At 23.8% G+C, this 19,339-nt stretch overlaps 1 protein-coding gene across 2 annotated transcripts; it reads right to left on the bottom strand.

The window, feature by feature from the left end:
- Window positions 1-600: 600 nt before the first annotated feature.
- Window positions 601-17,856, bottom strand: LOC124432388 (proton-coupled amino acid transporter-like protein pathetic). 2 transcript variants are annotated; one of them, XM_046981327.1, is made up of 10 exons: window positions 17,407-17,856; window positions 3,786-3,835; window positions 3,537-3,628; window positions 2,691-2,777; window positions 2,388-2,538; window positions 2,168-2,289; window positions 1,690-2,054; window positions 1,431-1,614; window positions 1,177-1,343; window positions 601-1,061 (listed from the first exon to the last, which is right to left on the bottom strand). In XM_046981327.1, the coding sequence occupies exons 2-10, from the start codon at window positions 3,786-3,788 to the stop codon at window positions 820-822; spliced, it is 1,413 nt and encodes a 470-aa protein (XP_046837283.1). In that variant the 5' UTR covers window positions 3,789-3,835; window positions 17,407-17,856; the 3' UTR covers window positions 601-819. The 2 variants fall into 2 exon arrangements, with proteins under 2 accessions (XP_046837283.1, XP_046837284.1); XM_046981328.1 differs by lacking the exons at window positions 3,537-3,628; window positions 3,786-3,835; window positions 17,407-17,856 and having other exon boundaries at window positions 2,388-2,491.
- Window positions 17,857-19,339: the final 1,483 nt, after the last annotated feature.

Genomic DNA, 19,339 nt, shown 5'->3' with positions numbered 1-19,339 from the left:
TTTTTTTTTTAAATACAATTTTTGTAATTATTAAACATTTAGTAAATATGTTAATTAATTAAAATATAATAACTTAATCGTATTCATTTGTATAATAACGAAGAAAGAAAAAAATTATAAACTTTAGGAATTAGGATTTAAATCGAACAATATTGGAAAGAACATGATTATATTAATAAAATCTTTGATATGTTCAGCCAGTGAAATATATATATATATATATTTTTGTATGATCATTAAAAAAAAAAAAAAAAAAAATTATTGATTATAATACACAAAATTTGAATTGGCATAAAATGGTTGATATTACTGTTTCTCACCAATTTAATGAATAATAGTTTCTTTTTCTTTTTTACTTTTTTCTGTTTTTCTTTTCTCTTTTTTCTTTTTTTTTTTTACTTTTATTTTTATTTATTTTTCTTTTTTTTTTATAATTTGAATTAAATCTAATTGAATGTGAGAAATCAATTGTAACTAAAATACGTCATTAATTACACATCATTATTAAATGTATTACAAAAAAGTTAAATTCTGAGAGAGAAGGTCCAAGTTTTTAATTATTATCTTAAAATGGTTTTGTCAAATTATAGAATACATAGATATGAAAAATACTAATAACAATTTATTATTCATTTTCATTTGATTCATTCATAATAATGGATACAGATATGAATTATGAGAGATAATTTATCTAATGGTTTAAACAAAATTTTCTTATGCATGATGAGAGACCCAATTTATGAGACCTCAATTCTTTTTAGAAATTCTGAATGTACAGAATAACAAGAAATCTATTTTATCAATGATTTCTATATTTAATCAACTATCTGAATATACAATTTTTATTAAAGCACTACGAGATCCAAATACTAAAGCTATTATGCTAATTACGCATATAATAATATTTTTCACTGCTACCCAATTAGCTGGCCCAAAACCGGTATCCCAATAAGTAACGATTTCAATAAGTGCAGGCATGAAAAGTCCCAATATGGAAAAACAAAATGCCCCAATTAAACTAATGAAAGGTCCAATATTTGGCACAGCTACCGCAAGTAATACTGGATAAAAGAAAGAAAGAAAAAAAAAATATATATATATATATAATTAATAATTGATAAAAAATATTTCTAATATAATTAAATATAATTAAATATAAAAATCAAAAATGTTTACCTGCTCCAGTAACCATAGTTGTTCTTAAAATATAATTTGCTAAAAGTGGTTTCTTCTGAAAATGATCTTTAATTCCAGTCCATGCAATATCTAAGCATACATAAAATTGTAATCCAAACGTACAATAAACTGCTAATCCAATTAAAATTTGAACAACTTGAGCCGGGCTATGTGAAAAATAATAATTATAAAATTGTATTTATATTTTAATATAAATAATTTATTAATTTTAATAAATAATAGATATATCTTACATTTCTTGGGTGGGTAAATTCAAGGTAATGCTATCCAACGTTGAATCTTGATATTTGATATAACCTAAAAATCCAAGAAGAATATATATAAGAGTTACGCCAGACATTCCTTTATTGAGAACTCCACAAATTCCTATGATATGTTGCGGTGTTTTCATATTATTTTCCAATGGCATAATGACACCTGTAAAAACATTATTATTTATTTTTCTTTTTTATTAATTAATATTCATATGGTATATATAAAAGATAACCTTACCAATAGCTTCCATGGCAAAAACTGTAATGCTAAAAAAGTGAGGGAAATTTTGAATAGGTGCTGCCAGTGGTACAGTATTAATTGGTGGAAGATCCCAAACTAAATAATAAAATGTTATTCCCAAGCCAGTACCCATAAATATATTAGCTACCATGGAAACTGGTGCAAGGTATTTTAAATTGGGTATCCAGCTGAGTAATATCAAAGGTATTAACAGGCAAGCTGTAATTTCACGTATAATAGTATCCTCTGATGCACTTTCATTATAATGTTTAATTACTTTTTCAAAATTCGCAGCAACGATAACTGCGTACACACTGCAGGTGCCAAAATATGTTGTGAATAAACTAATTTGTATGATATATCTGAAAGAAAAACAAAAAAGAAAAAAAAGAAAATTCTTTTATATATAATTTTTCAACATAAAATAGAAACACTATAATATATTATTATATATAATATCAATGAGATTATATACCTAGATGGTTTGGCAAGTTTTGTTGCCCATCGTGGTCCCATAGAAAATGCTACTTCTGCTACATCAGCAAAGTCCATTTCTGTTCTTCGCGTTTTATGATAAAGAACGTGTGCACATTTGACCTAAAATATATCCATCATAAGACAAACGGAATATTTATTTTTATTAAATTATTTATTCCCATTAAAATATATTTCTAAAAGATCTTTCATTTACTTACTAAAATATACGCACAATGCGTACAAATAAAAGCAACGAATATTGTTGCAAATATTCCAACAAGAAGACCAGCATTTTTGAAAGCAACAGGCATAGCCAATATACCTGTCCCAAGAGAAGCTTTCAATAAATGTGTCAATGTATCGCAATCCCTAAATGTATAAAAGAAAAAAAAAAAAAAAGGAAAAAAAAAATAAAAAGAAGAAGAAGAAGAAAGAAAAAGAGAAAAGCAAAAGCTTAGAATATTTTCAAATTGTTCGTCGTATAAAATAAACATTTTTTATAATTTCAATTATTATCTTACGTTGTAGGATTGTCAACTTTGCGTTCGGTGAAAGGATTAAATGATTTTCCTTCCTCAATATCTTTTGGTGCTACTTGTACTTTGTATCTAAAATGATGAAATAATTATTTAAATGATTAAATAATTTTGATATTTTAAAAAAGAAACTTTTCTCGTATAGAATATACATATCATTTATCATATAACGTTATAATTAAGATATAATTTATTTTTCCTTTTTTTGCCCTTTTTTTTTCTATCATATAATCAAAAAGAAGTATTATCATGTGTGACGATGTAAGGAAAAAAAAAAAAAAAAAAGAAAAAGAAAATTATCAAATGTGCAAACACATATAACGTCATACAATATTGATACATGTTTTTGATAATAATATTACATGTGACTGATTATTTCAAATTTTCAATTCTTTATAATAATAAATAATGTGAATTAAAGACAGGAGAGATATTGCAGATTGAATGATACAAATGAAATTCATTTATATTATTGAATAAATCATATTATTGTTAACGAATGTTCATTAATTTGTTTCTGTATTTTTTTTTTTTTTTTTTTTTTTTTTCTTTTAAATTTTATATTTAAAAAAAAATAACACTTATTGTTATTTGATTGTTATGAACGTATTGACCAAATTTTTTTTTTCATAATAAAATAAATTGATTATAAATAATTATATATAATAAATGATATGTATATATATATATATATATAAAAAAAAGTAAAGAATTGAACAAGAAAGTTTCAGATTATCATTATCATTTGATTTATCATATTCAGATCATAATAATCTTTATTTTTAACATATATCTAAGATAAATGTTAAGAATAAATAGATAATTATTTACTTGGCTGGTAGAACACCATCTTTTATTGTATTAGTATCATCTTGAGGTAGAAAAGTATCCAATTCTGTTGGTGGTTTATTATTAGCGGCCGCCTGTGTGTTAAGAGAAAAAATTGAAAAAAAAGAGAGAGAGAGAGAGAGAAGGAAAAACAAAAATAGTATATAAAAAGATATCAATTGAGATAAGATTTTCAAAAGACATGCGATAAATAACAATGATTTATAATATGGAAAAGTTCTTCAAACTTACCATCTTGAAATTTTCTTCTATCTTGATTTATCTTCTTAGACTCCGATCACCTGAACAAATAATTTTTAATTATCAAATCTTAATTAATGAATAAAAATTAAGAAAAAAAAAAATATATATATATATATATATATTTGATGAGCTTTCTTCATTTATTTTTCTTTTTCTTTTTCTTTTTCTTTTCTATTTTTTTTTCTTTTTTTTTTTTTTTTTTCATTCGAAACATGAGATCATCCGTACAAATAAAATTGTTTTGTTTGTCCCCTACCTGACCACCCCCCTCCCCCTTTTTTTTTATTAACAATAATGAAATCCTTGTGAATGGAATAGAAATAAAGAAATAAATAAAATAATTATTTAATTATCTTTTTCATATATTTCATCTTTTCATACATATATTCAATTCTATTATTTTTTTTTTTTTTTTCCAGAATAGGCATCCTAATTATCTATTAATTATCTTCGATATATATACACATTTAATAATAATAATAATATTATTATTACTATTATTATTATTTTATTTTATTTTATTTTATTTTATTTTTTATATATGCATTGTATATACACAGACACACACACACACACATTGAATTTTACTTTTTTTTTTTTTTTTTTTTTCCAGGGTAAGCATTCTAATTATCTTTTTATATATTAATTATCTTCTATATATATATACGCGTTTAATTAATTAATTTATTTATTTATTAATTTATTTATTAATTTATTTATTTATTTTTTTATTTTTTTATTACTGCAATTTTCCACTAATTATGTATTTTGTCAATAAATGTATTTGACAATAAAATCTTATCGGGAAAGGTCGACTTGCAACTTTCAGACTTTGTCTTTTAATATTGATTCAAGATAATTAAATAAAAAAATTGTTCCCTCCCTCCCTCTCTCCCCTTCTCTCTCTCTCTCCCTCTCCCCCCCTCTCTCTCTCTCTCTCTCTCTTTCTTTCATTTAACATCTAATCAGACTTATTACATACTTGTTATTTTGTAAATTATGAATATATAGTATGCTGATGATGTATTTCCTACGTTCAAAGTATAATGGAAAATTTATTATGATTTATTATTGATAATAAGTGGTGTTTCATTTATAACTTCAATATTGACATTATGTTTGAGTTATAATTAAGAGAGAAAGAAAGGAAAAAAAAAAAAAGCGAAAGAAAGAAGAAAATAAAAGAGATCGTTCATTTCTTTTTTTACATACTATTTATTTATTAATTGGTACATATATATATATATATATATATATATATATATATATATATATATCTATATACTTTTGACAATAACAATCTACTTTGTTTTTTAAAAGGCAATGATGAAATTATATCGTAACTAAAACGAAATCATTCAATATTGTTATATATATATATATATATTTATTTATTTATTTATTTATTTATATATACATTTTATGTAAATATATATACATATATACATATATGTAAATTATTAAGCATAGGCTGTGTTATGAATACGAAAAAAAAAAAAAAAAAAAGAAAGAAAGAAAGAAAAAAAAATATCTTGACATGAACTATTTCCGATGTTATGAACTCGACGACCTTGATTGTTTATCATTCTTTTTAACGCACAATAGATATATACTAACAAACACACACACATACATACATACATACATATATATATATATATACCCAGAAATATATTGTATTATATAGAAGTCTCATTTTCAATCCATACGGGTCAAATATCGTCGTCCATCTTATCGATTTAAAAAATATATATATCTTTTTTTAAAAGATTTTTTTTTTTTCTTTTTTTTTTTTTTTTTTTTTTTTTTTTTTAATAAACCGTAAAAATACGATTGGAACGATGCGATCAATTTTCTGATTTTTTTCTCTCCCCCTTCCATCCCCCTTAAATTTATGTATTCATTTAACTTTCATTCATAAACTTACGAAAAAGTTATAATCATTCGTTGTAAGCAATCACCAGTGTCACTATCTTCGATGATTATTAAATAACATTATTAAAATTGTTCATAGTTCATTAAATTTGAATTTCATTTAATTGGATATTGAAGGATATTGACTCGATAGAATATCGATTAAAATGTAAACTTATAGGTGTATTCATTGGATTCGTACTGACGTTCATTACCAATTTTTCTTAGACTCAAAATATCGATTTCCATAAAAAAAAAAAAAAAAAAAAAAAAAAAAAAAAAAAAAAAAAAAAAAAAAAAAAAAAAAAAAAAAAAAAAAAAATATATATTTCGATTAATGGAGTCTTCTTTACGAAATAGCCGTGTAACATGTGTTACATTATCGTATTAAAATCTAACAACTTTTATTTGAATTTATTTATTTATTTATTTATTTATTTATTTTATTTTATTTTATTTTTTTTTTTTTTTTATAAAACCCTATAGGATCCGAATTTGGTTAATATCATTTGAAATGTGATACTCTGCACGCGTGCACCCACGTACAGAGTGATTCATTTAAAAAAATTTTTTTTTCTTCCTTTTAATTAGATATTATTTCGTACGTTTTCGTTCTCTAAAGTTTAATCCCTTGATGTCTCTCTCTTTCTCTTTCTCTCTCTCTCTCTCTCTCTCTCTCTCTCTCTTTCTCTCTCTCTCTCTTTATTATCTTCTTTACTAAAGTGATTATATAAATATATCCTCAGCTGTGTAACTCATATTCCCGTCACCATTTTGCTTTCAATTCCAGATGTTTTGCAATTAAAATTGTGGAATAAAGAAGAAGAAACAAAAAAAAAAAAAAAAGAAAAGAAAAAGGAAAATAATGTCTCACGTCAAATTATTATCTATCAAAAATCTTTATGAAAATTCATAATTGAATAATTTCGATAATGATGACAAATAAAATTCATAAATTATTACTAAGATAAATTATTGGTTATAAATGTACTGGCTCGTAAAAAGTACAAACAATAAGGATTAATGAATAATATATGAAAGAAAAAAGAAAATTAAATAAATTAAATAAGAATTTTATAATGCTGATTAATAAATAATAATAATAATAATAATAATAATAATAATAAAAGCAAAAACAAAAGTGAAAGAAGAAAAGAAAAATTGAAAAATATGTAATAAAAGTAAATAAAAATAGTAACAAATATTGTAATAAATAAATAACAAAATAAATCAATAAATCATCGTGGTTATGAATTAAAATAAAAATAAAAAAAAAAAAGGAACAAACGAATGCGAAGATACTAAATCAATAAAAAAAAATATTTGGGATATTATATTTATTATTTGTTACGTAACATGATTATTTATTATATAACCAAAAAAAAAAAAAAAAAGAAATGAAAATATAAATCGAATTACATAGATTTAATCAATATAGAATGATATTCGGGCATTGTCTTTAAATATATTGAAACAATTTGGCAACATAATTTGAAGAAACAAAATGGTGAATATTTGTACTTTCATTCGAAATAAAAAAAAAAAAAAACATTTTTTTTCTTATAAAATTTTTTTTCATTTTATTTCTTATAAAGTATTTTCTTCTTATAAAATTTTAATTTCTTTTTAAATTATTATTTTTTTATATATTTTTATATACTTTTATTATTATTATTTTAATTTTTTTTTTACATGTGGATTGATGGATAGTCCAATTTAAAAAAAATGTTTAATGTATTCCTTTTCATTTTTGTTTCTTTTTTCGAAAATTTCAATTATTTCAATTATAAATTTAATTTATTTTTATTTGTATTTATTTATTATTTTTGTTTTTTAATTCTTCTATGTACATAAAGTAAAAAACAATTTATTGTACATATTTTTTGTATCTTATAAATGTCTGTTAATATTCCAAAGTATGGCTCTCAAATTGTGTTCTTTATGTTACAAAGAGAATGCACACATATTTATAGACCGCAGGTTACTATTTCACGTTACCGCGTATTCACCTAATGTATTTTTAACTGTAAAATTATTCGTACGTTATATACTATTCACAGAGATATCTACGGACATCTTAACCGTCATAAGATTTTTCAAAATTTGAAAAATAAGATGGATTTATAATTATTGTTTTTTATTTTATTTTATTCATTCTTTTATTTTTTTATTTATTTATTTATTTTTTTTTTTCTTTTTTTTTTTTATTTTTTATTATTATTCTATTTTCATTTATTTATTTTTATTTTCTACATACTTTATTTATTTACTCTTTTTCTTTTTATATTTTATTTTACTCTTTTCTTTCTTTTTTTTTTTTCTTTCTTTATAATTTGTTAATTTATTAATTATTTCATAATCATGTCTCGACCATAGCTTTAATATATTAGCGCTGGAAAATTATCTTATAATGAAAATTGCGGAAGATAAAATTTAAAAAGGAAAAAGAAAAAAAAAAAAGAAAAAGAAAAAAAGAAAAAATTAACAACGCGTTACAAAAATCGCTATCGTGAACAGATAATTTTTCTCGATAAATTCTAATTATTTATTTTTAATAGAAATTAATTGTCCATGTGAAGATGAAGCACATTTTAAATGAATTATAATGATTTATTTAATTTTCATTATAAAAAGTGCAAAAAAGAGGAGGTAAATTGTCTACTTTTATTTTAGAATATTTTTATATAGCGCTTGTCGTAAATTGATATAATTTTATTTTTTTATTTTTTTTTTTAATTTTTAATTTTCAATTTTCATTTTTCAATTAAGATTATCGTCAGAAGTATGATGTACTTTATCGAGCGATTTTTTTTTTTTTTTTTTTTTTTATTCATTCAAATCTTTCTATTAAAAATATTTTTGCTCAAATATTGAATTTATTTATTCAAAAATGAAAAAAAAAAAAAAAAATAATAATAATTCAACATCGTACACAATAATTCATACGTAAACATTATGAATAAATAAATAAATAAATAAAAAAAAAAAAAAGTAAAAATAATTAATAAAAATTTTACTAATTTAACTATTGACATTACAATAACGTTCGATTTATAGCAATCAATATGAAATCATTCTCCTCCTTGAATTTTCTCCATCAAAATTATCACAGTTACTTCGTAATATATATTAATGTGGCAATTAAAACTGTTATTTTACATTCTCATATTTAAAAATAATCAATCGTTTTAAATGCCATAATCGTTTTCCTTCTAGGAATTATGATAAGAAAATAATAAAAAAGAAAAAGAAAGAAAAAGGAATTAAAAATCACTGAAGGTCAAGATAACAATTATAATATTATGACGTATGAGACAAGATTAAAAGATGGAAAAAAAAATTCAACAAAGTATGAATAAAATTTTATTTCGATTTTATTTCAATTAAAGAAAAAAAAAAAAAAAAGAAAAAATGAAAAATCAATTGAATTTATTTCAAAGTAATTGAAAAGTTAAATTTTTTTTTTTTTATATTCAATAACATTTCTACTTTATCGACCGATTATTATTCCATTAAAAAATTTCAATGAATTTAATATTTCATGTTGTGCAGATATCTAACTTATCGATCAATATTCTATTAATTAGAGATTTTTTCTTTTTCTTTTTCTTTTTCTTTTCGTATTTTTAATTGTTCGTAGATTAAAATCATAACTAAAATGGACTTATTCATTGATAGAAAAAATTGATTATTTTCAAATACGATAAATCAAGTTATCTATATCGACCTATTAATACACATACATATCTGTGTGTGTGTGTGTGTGTCAGTGTGTAAAATATAATATTTGTTTGATAACTTCGAGGTTTATAATGATAATTATTATCACTGACTTTGAGTTAGTTATTTGTTTCGTGGACGTTTCAAAGAACTTTTCTATTTACTAGTTTTATATCTTTATGTGTGTCTATATGTGAAATTAAAAGTAACAAAAAGCAGATTTTCACTTTTGTTTTTTATAAAATTTTATTAAAAAAAAAAAAAAAAAAAAAAAAAATTTATTTTACGATTTTGATTTATTGTCGTGCACACACTTTTTTTCATCTCTCTCTCTCTCTCTCTCTCTCTGCGTATGTGCTATTCTGTCCGAATATATTAAGAATAATTTTACGATGAGAGAGATGCTAATATAATTTCATAACATAATCTAATACTAAAACATAAGTCCATTTAAGGAATAACAATAGTAATAAAAAATTATTTATTAATAAAATTTACTTAAAACCAAAGCTCATTTGTGGTTTACGAACATTAAATTCAAAATGATTACATAAATACAATAATATTATTGGATAATAAATATTCCAATGATCATAAAAAAAAATATGATTTATGAAATTTTACACGCACACTCATATATATATATACATAACAAAATAGGAAATAATTGAAATTAATAATCGTATAATAATTTTTTTATAAGAAAATCTACTTTATCGACGGTGTAAACTATGATCGATATATTAAATTCTTAGTTTTGATTCATTTCATTTTATTTTTTTCTTTTCTATTCTTCGCCCATAGCTGTACTTTTTTTTCTCCTTTAAATAAACTCCGCACGTGATGCAATTTTTATCTCGTCAACATCTGACTCGTCGTATCTGATCGATCGAGAAATGATGCTTAGAAAATATATTTAGATGATGCGTTTTAGCGTAGGCGAATCCGTTCCCACATATTGAACATATTAAGAGTAAACTATCGAACGTTTTTATCAATGCTTTTATCAATGGAGGATATCGTGATGTCAAAAAAAAAAAAAAAAAAAAAAAAGAAAGTAATATGAAGGATAGATCAAAAGTCCCTAGGTAGGAGTAAAAGTTTTAATTTTAAAAAGCAATTATTCCTATTCGATATCTTTTCAGGATAATAATATAGCTCGCAATTGTACGATCAAAGAAAAAAGAAAAAGATTGTCTGAAAGATCACGAAAATTGATTAATTGATTTTTAACCTAAAAACTTTTGGCCCACCTAGGGACTTTTGACCCGTCCATTATTAAATCATATTAATTTAATACAAATAGTAGTAATAATAATAATAATAATAATAATAATAATAATAATAATAATATTGTAAACACCTTTCGTTCCGCCTTCCAAGATGGCCGAAATAAAAATAAATAAAAAATGACGGTATTAACGTATTAAATATAATCTTTCAGTAATTTAAAATTTGACGTTTATTTTGTAACGTGATAATCATTAAAACTACGAGCATTTTCTTTATTGGTTTTCGTGACCATGTTTTTTTTTTTTATGACCAATCACGTGAGCTGTAAAGATAAAATTGCTTCCTATGAGAGATTATTGGCATGAGCATTAGGAATATTATAGTATAGTATATGTTTATATATAAATCATTTAATATACTATATATAAATCATTTAATCCTTATGTTACAGTTCGTCCATGTTAATGTCGCAAGATCATTGAAAGTTCGACTTAAAAAATATGTCGGAAGTGGTCAATTAAAAAAAATTTTTTTTTTTTTTTAATTATATGGAAAATATTATTTTAGATTAAAATTGATTGCTATTAGTTTATTGTGCTTATAATTTGATGAAGATATATATATATATATATATATATATATATATATGAGATTATTATTATTTATATAATTTTATATATATATATATATATATATATATATATATATATATATATATATATATATATAGAGAGAGAGAGAGAGAGAGAGAGAGAGAGATACATTAATATATGTGTATATATGTGAATGTGTGTAAGCATAAGAAGAAACCTACATCAAGAATTGCATCATGATCCATAGCCAACGATAATCGAAGATCTATAAATCGATCAATTTAACATGGATGTTTCATCATGACCTATCTAAGTGGAATTTTGTTATTTCTATTAACTTTGACTTAGCCTGACATTTGATTATATTTGACATTAGTAACAAATCTTAAAGAAAGAAAAAAAATCATAATATCATTATAATAAATAATCAATTTTATGATTTGCAATCATTAGATATAACACTTCGTTAAACCTATATATATATATATATTATATGACCCTGTAATTTAATCTTAATATTTAATATTAACAACTACATACATGAATTATTATTATTATTATATATATATATATATATATATATATGTTAATTATATATAAATAATAATAATAATATTCTTATTTCATAGATATCCAAATTTTGTAATTCGACTTTTTTTTTTTTGCAATTGCACAAATTGCATATCGCCATATTCCATGTACAAGCTCCGTTTATTAACAATTCAATAGCATTGTTATCTTTTTAGCTTGTTTCATTGATTTCTTTTTTTTTTTCTTTTCTTTTTTACGAGCAGGATAACACTTTCACGGTCATTTATACTCGATCGTTTCGGTAACGTGATCTATCAGGTTCGTTGCACCTCAAAACACCCCCGCCTCCGTTCTCTTAGTATATTTAAGTCTCATTTTAATTTTATACCTCTTTATATCGCGTGAATGGCTATCATATGTGATTGCTTACTTGCTTGCTTTCTTTTTTATTAAATCGATAAGATTAACATCAAGCTCGTTAAAGATTAAAAATATTAAAACGAAGCATGGGTAAAATAAAATCAATCAAATTAATCGTACGGAATTAATGATCGGATCTTTTTAAGCAGGCCAAAAAGGTTCATTGGTCTATTTATTAAAATTTCAATTGTTAAATTTTGACAAAATTCAAATTATAAAATTGCAAAGCTTAATTATGATTATTTAATCTCAAGAAAGTGTGATTTTTTTTTTTTTTTTTTTTTTTTTTTTCAGTCAAAAACTTCAATAATATAAATTAATTTTACAATGAGCAACGAAAATTATTTTTCAACTATATATAATATTAATAATCTTTTAAGCATATTGAATATATTGAAAATAACTTATGGGAAAAGTTTTGCTCCAAAGATGATGACAACAAAAAAAAAAAAAAAAAAAAAGAAACAAAATTAATAATAATAATAATAAAAAGAACAGAAAAAAATGTTTGTTTAAATAATCGTTTATGTATAATGCAAAGACGAATATTTAAGTATCATCGAACACTAAACGATATTGCATCATGCTATTGCAGTCACGAAACGCTTATAAGCTCGAACGCGTATACGAACGCACACAATATACTACGATTACGAGACAACAATGGCGGAACAGGGCCGTACAAACGAGTGTTCATAATGCAGAACATTTTAATCATTCGAGACACGTACTTGGACGCTTTTATTAACAATTATTTAAATTTAACACTAAGTTCATTTAAAGTATTCATTTCTTTTTCAACATCATTAATTATTAATGACGACTGTTTCTTGTTTATCGTGATCTAAAGAAAATATTCGAAAAAAAAAAAAGAAAAAAAAAAGGTGGGGGATTAAAATGCGTATGTTTATATTTTTTATATCGACAAAAATAAAAATGAAAAATGAAAGAGAAATATTTACTTCCGTTTGTTTGTTTCTTTCTTTTTCTTTTTCTTTTTCTTCTTTTAAATAAATATATTTTAAGTGCCCTTCAATTTTTCATGTTAATTACAATTAAAAAAAAAAAAAAAATATATATATATATATACATATACGATAAAGAACAAATGACAATGATATTAATGATTGTAAAAAAAAAAAAAAGAAAAAAAAAAAGAAAAAAACTATCTAGCAAATAATAGATGAGAAAAAATAAATAATGGAAAAATTGGTATCTTAATGCGGATATGAAAAAGGAAAAAAAAAATAAAAAAAAAAAGAAAGAAAAAGAAGGAAAGGGAAAAAACAAAAAAGATAAAAATAAGTCATAAGCACTCAGAGCATGATTGCCAATACATGTTCGAAAATGACATAACCCAACGGATAATTCGATAAGATAATTTTTACAAGAAATAAAAAAATGGTTTATATAAACGGAACCAAACGGAACGGAACGAACCGGAATATACACTAAAGAGAGAGAGAGAGAGAGAGAGAGAGAGAGAGAGAGAGAGAGAGAGAGAGAGAGAGAGAGAGAGAGAGAGGCAGACATTTATCTATTTATCGTAAATAGATAAGTAGTTATCTATCGTATAAAAACTTATTTTCGTAGTATAATAATTTTATACAGGATATCTTTCATTTCTAACGAATAGGAATTAAATATCTTCGATTTTATTATGATTTTGTAAAAAATATTTTTCAAATAAAAATTACTAAGGTCTTTTTTTTTTTTTTTTTTTTTTTCTTTTTGAAATCGAAATCCAAACAGTACCTACAGTGTCCTTTTTCATTGATACTTCTGATGATTGAATTCTGATGGTTTCAAATTGAAAGAAAAACAAAGTTTTCTTAATTAAAAAAAAAAAAAAAAAAAGATATTTTGGTATAAAAATTATTGCCAATGTTTTCTAATTTTTTTCTAAAATCTTTTCAACATTTGCATTTTAATTCTTTTCATATTTTTTATTTTATAATATTTTTTTAATTTCTTTCTCATGTCGTGTTTTTATTTTGTTAAATGTCTCGAATTTTTTTTTTTTTTTCTTTTTTTCTTTATTTATTTTCTTTTTTTCCCCTCAAATTTCTTCGACAAAACGCGAAACGATAAAAACAAATAACGTATGAAAGTATTGTCGTGATCAATATTATCTGTACAAAATAAAACTCTGACGAATTCTTTCCAAAAGAAAAAAAAAAGGAAAAAAGAAAAAAAAAAGAAAACAAAAAAGAGGAAATGAAAAACTACACTAATCGATAAAACTAATTCATTTGATATTCCATACGTATGATAATATCCTAAACGATCACAAATCACGAAGAAACGTTCTCTTCCCTTTCCCCTTGCCGTCCCCTTCCCCTTCCCCTCTCCAGTATCCCCACCATTCTTGGATCATACCTTTCGACGAATTTCATCCCTTTCACCATTAAAAAAAGAAACATGAAACGAGTCGTAGTAATGACATTCATCGTCGTCCATTTTCTCTTCTTGTCGGCCATTATTGTCCCAAAATAAATTTAATCATTCCAATCGATATTTTATTACATATAAACATCTTTGATATTTGTCCAACTTAACAAATAATAAAACTCTATATATATATATATTTTTAAATACGTCCATTTTCTCTTTTTGTCGGCCATATTAATGTCCGAAAATAAATTTAATCATTCCAATCGATATTTTATTACATATAAATATCTTTGATATTTGTCCAACTTAAAAAATAATAAAACTGTATATGTATTTCTGAATAAAAAAAAATTTGACGTATTTAAAATCGTAAGATAGAAAAAGATCGAAAGGCAATATCATCGTTATATTACGGAGTTTAACTCAATGAAAAAGTAATATAGAATCGTGACCTTCGATTTTTTTGTTAGATAATGATTGATGTTTCTTTCACTTTCCTATCGATAGAAAACTGACTAGTTGGTTAGTTGAAATATGAGATGTTTGTTTAGCTCGTTCTATGTACATAACAGCGTTTGATTAACATCTTAACGTTAGACTTATAAATTTAAAAAAAAAAAAAATATATATATATAACAGTATATATATATATATATATATACTACATATATTACGTATATATGTTCATTAGTATATGGGCACTAGTATATATATATATATATATATATATATATATATATGTACACACACACAGACATACTGTTTTTTATTTGTTCCATTTTAGAACTTGACATATGGTAGCCAAAAAAATATGTTATACAAGTTTACGTAATTATTATTATTATTATTATTATTATTATTATTACTATTTTCTTTTTATTTTGTAATAGGAATGATTTTTTTTCTTTTTTTTTTTTTTTTTAGCTTTTTGTATAATTGAAAATTAATTTTAATAATTGCAAGTAATATATATATATATATATATATATATATATATATGGGAGAAAATGATTAGACTCGATCGATGTTATCGACAGAAAAAGTTAAAGAAAGGCAACATGGGTGGTAATCCTTATGATTTTTGATTTTACAAAATTTTGGAAAAAGTTTTCCAATTCGAGGAACATTGGTACATCGTATTTTTGAACTCGATATCGATGATATAACGTAACGCTTTTAAGGCGAACAAAATTTATTGTTCATTTTATTTTATTTTTTATTTTTTTATTTTTTTATTTTTCTTTTTTTTTTTTTTTTTACTGTAATATTGAGTTACTTTTATTTTTTTTTATCTTTCTTTTTATTTTATATTCGTGGAAAAAATGTCGGAGAAATTATCGACAAAAAAAAAAAAAAAAAAAGAAAAAAAAACTATGAAATAATACATTCTATTCTATTCTAATCTATATCTAATAAACATTCTACGTATGAATTCAATTCGATTATAACGTTAGAACAATAAACATGCTGACGAAAAAGTAGTTCGTTTTGACACACCATGTCTGCATATTGTTCGATAGAAAAAGAAAAAAAAAAGAAAAAAAAAAAAATAGAAAAATAATGCAACATTACCGATAGAGAAAAGGAAAAAAATACATTCCACGATTTTACAATTTTGATTAATGATTCCGATTCGAGTCTGACCGTTACGCGCGTCGACAAAAAAGAAAAACAAAAACAAAAACAAAGAAAAAAAAAGAAAAGGAAAGGAAAAAATAATATTTATAGCCATATGTTAATTAGGACAAAGAGAAAAAAAAACATTATCGATAGAGAAAATGATAAGGAATAAAGTAAATATAATAACGCGTATGAGTCTCGTTTAATTGTAATATACGTCATGTAAAAAAAAAAAAAAAAGAGTGAGACAAAGAGACAGAGAGAGAGAGAGAGAGAGAAAAGCAATCTGTTTCGATACTAATTTCCGTCGATTATGAGAAATTACCGACTGAGAAAAATGATGTAAATATGATCCAAGATTTTGTATATTCTCATTTTAACAATTTCTTAATCGATTCTATCAGCATGACACGTGACACGACACATCAAGGAAATAATAATCATCGTTAGTTTTGAGAGAAAAATTCGTATAGATAATTAAATATTATCGATCGAGAAAAATAATTGAACATATATTTCAAAGATTTTTGAAAATTTTTTAACGAACTATTTTCCAAAATTTGATTCCAGCGTGAAAAACGCGACGATGACACACCGGAAGAAAAGTGTCGCGTTCGTTTCGATTTAAAAACAAAACTTTAAAACTTAAAAAGAAAAAAAAAAAAAAAGAAAGAAAGAAAAAGAAACAAAATTCGCCAATTATGAGATATTACCGACCGAGAAAGAATGATCGAATACACACGTTCCAACACGATTTTATTAATTAACCATTCCAATTTGATATACTAATGTGAGACATGACGACATCTCAAAGGAAGAAAAAAAAAAAAAAAAAAAGAAAAAGAAGTACCATCTGTTTGGACAAAAAAATTTTGTATCTATTGTGATATATTATCGACCGAATGAAAAAAAAAAAATAATATATATATATATATGTGTGTGTAGTAAAAGTAATAAAAGCTTAAAAAAAAAAATACAAAAACTCGATACAATATATATCACGTGTATACGAAATTTTCTTTCGGAAAAAAAAAAAAAATGAATTATTTCTTTTTAAAAGTCACAATGCATTAGCTGCATATGTATGTACATATATATATATATATAACGAAAAATAATACATTCACATGTATATATATATATATATATGTATATATATGTATATATATATATATAATACATACCTCGCGTGTGAGAAGTCGAAGGAAAAAGACCGTTACTTTTGGCAGTCTACCTTTGACTCATTCCTGGCTACTTGCTGCTTCTTTCGTCTTCCAAGTAGTAAACTATTACGCGTAAGAATAAAGGACGAAAAGTCTGGCTAGTAGTAGTCTATTTTTGTCTTACTTGCGCGCGAGCGCGCACGCCTAATTATATATATATATATACGTATATATATATATAAGCTTGTTTTGTGTATGCGAGTATGCGATTATAGGAAAAAAAAAAAGGGCCAAGCGATAACGATAAAAACGTGGGCTTCTTAATGTTCTCAAAAAAATAAAATGGAAGTCGGCAAAGCTAATGCTTTTCTCATCGACCAATCAAATAACACGAATTTAACCCTCTACCCCTGACTATGAACAATCTCGACGCGACGCCGTCCTAAGCACGACTGAGCCCGCCGAGTGAATACCCTACTACTTTTCTACTATCTCTCTCTCTTCTCATTCTCTCTCTCTCTCTCTCTCTCGGGCTCTTTTTCCCTCTCTCTTTCTCTCTCTCTTTCTCTCTCTCTCTCTCTCTCTTTTTTTTCCTTCCTTCTACCTTCTCCAATTCCTTCTTCTCTTCCCAGACGCTAAGCATTTCGCATTATTGTACGAATGTATTTCACCGATCGGCCACTTGTGGCGCCTCGGTTCGTATAACGAACACTTACATTTAAATTTTTAGGCGCGAAACATATAGACTCTCGACTTTATTTATTATTATCATTGAAAAAATTTTCTTTTTCATCTTTATGTTACTTCTTTTTTTTTCTTTTTTTTTTTTCTTTTTTGGATTCATATTCTTTTCTCTTTTTTTGAACAGTTAGTAATTCATTCGAGAAAAAAAGAATTGATTTGGACATCGATCAATTCCTTTTTCTTTCTCTTATATATATATATATATATATATATATATATATATATATATATATATATATATAATGTCAACGTTCGACGAAAATATAAAAAATTCATTAACATTTTTTCCATCTTTTTTTTTTCTAAATAGAGCGATTTGTTTCCAAAAAAAAAAAAAAATAAAATAAACAAATTTGTATATATATATATATATATATATATTTTTTATTTTTTTATTTTTTTTTTGTCCTCTTAATGACGTCGAAGACGCAAGTAATTTTCGTGGGATGTGTTTAAATGATAATACCTCCGTTCGTAGGACGTTTTCTACTTATATTTTACAAAGTGAATTTCATCGTTCGTGAGATGGCAATGGCCGAGGAACGTTGCGTTCTTACTAACACATTATTAAAAACTACAGACAGCAGACCGACCGACACGTGGGAAGTATAATGCATGATGAAATACTCTATGCCTATGTCACATTGTTGAAAGCGTTAAAAGAGCGCTAGGTCGGTTTCGCTTCGAAATTTAACTTCAAAGCTAAATGGTCAGAGGCGCCGCCATATTTTATCTTCCACGAATCACCGATCATTGAATTCATTGACGATAATAATAGAGTCTGGTGACATATTCTTCTTTTCTTTTTTTTTTTCCTTCTTTTTCTGTTGATTCATGCAAACTCGCGTCTGGTACATTATTATTACGTAAATATGATAATAACATGACGAAAATAGGAATAATAATTGTTAGCAAATAAAATTGCAAGGAATGACTTGGAGTTTGTTAAACCTGTTTTCTTTTCTTCCAGGAATATTTGTTTACGTTTATTGTTCCTCTTGAGTAATCTGTTACATATTTCCTTTTTCTTTTTTCTTTTTTATTTTTTTTTTTTTGAACACCCTATTTATAAGATTGCATAAAACTTGTAGAGCATGCTCAAATCTTTTTTTTTTTTTTTTGTATTCGTATAATTCATATATATATATATATATATATTTATGTATATATATATATATATATTCGTCACAGTTCGTTTAAAATTTATTTT

This window comes from Vespa crabro, chromosome 25 (assembly GCF_910589235.1).
Source record: "Vespa crabro chromosome 25, iyVesCrab1.2, whole genome shotgun sequence".
Taxonomy (NCBI): Eukaryota; Metazoa; Arthropoda; class Insecta; order Hymenoptera; family Vespidae; genus Vespa; species Vespa crabro.
This window is presented reverse-complemented; position numbering and strand designations above follow the sequence as displayed.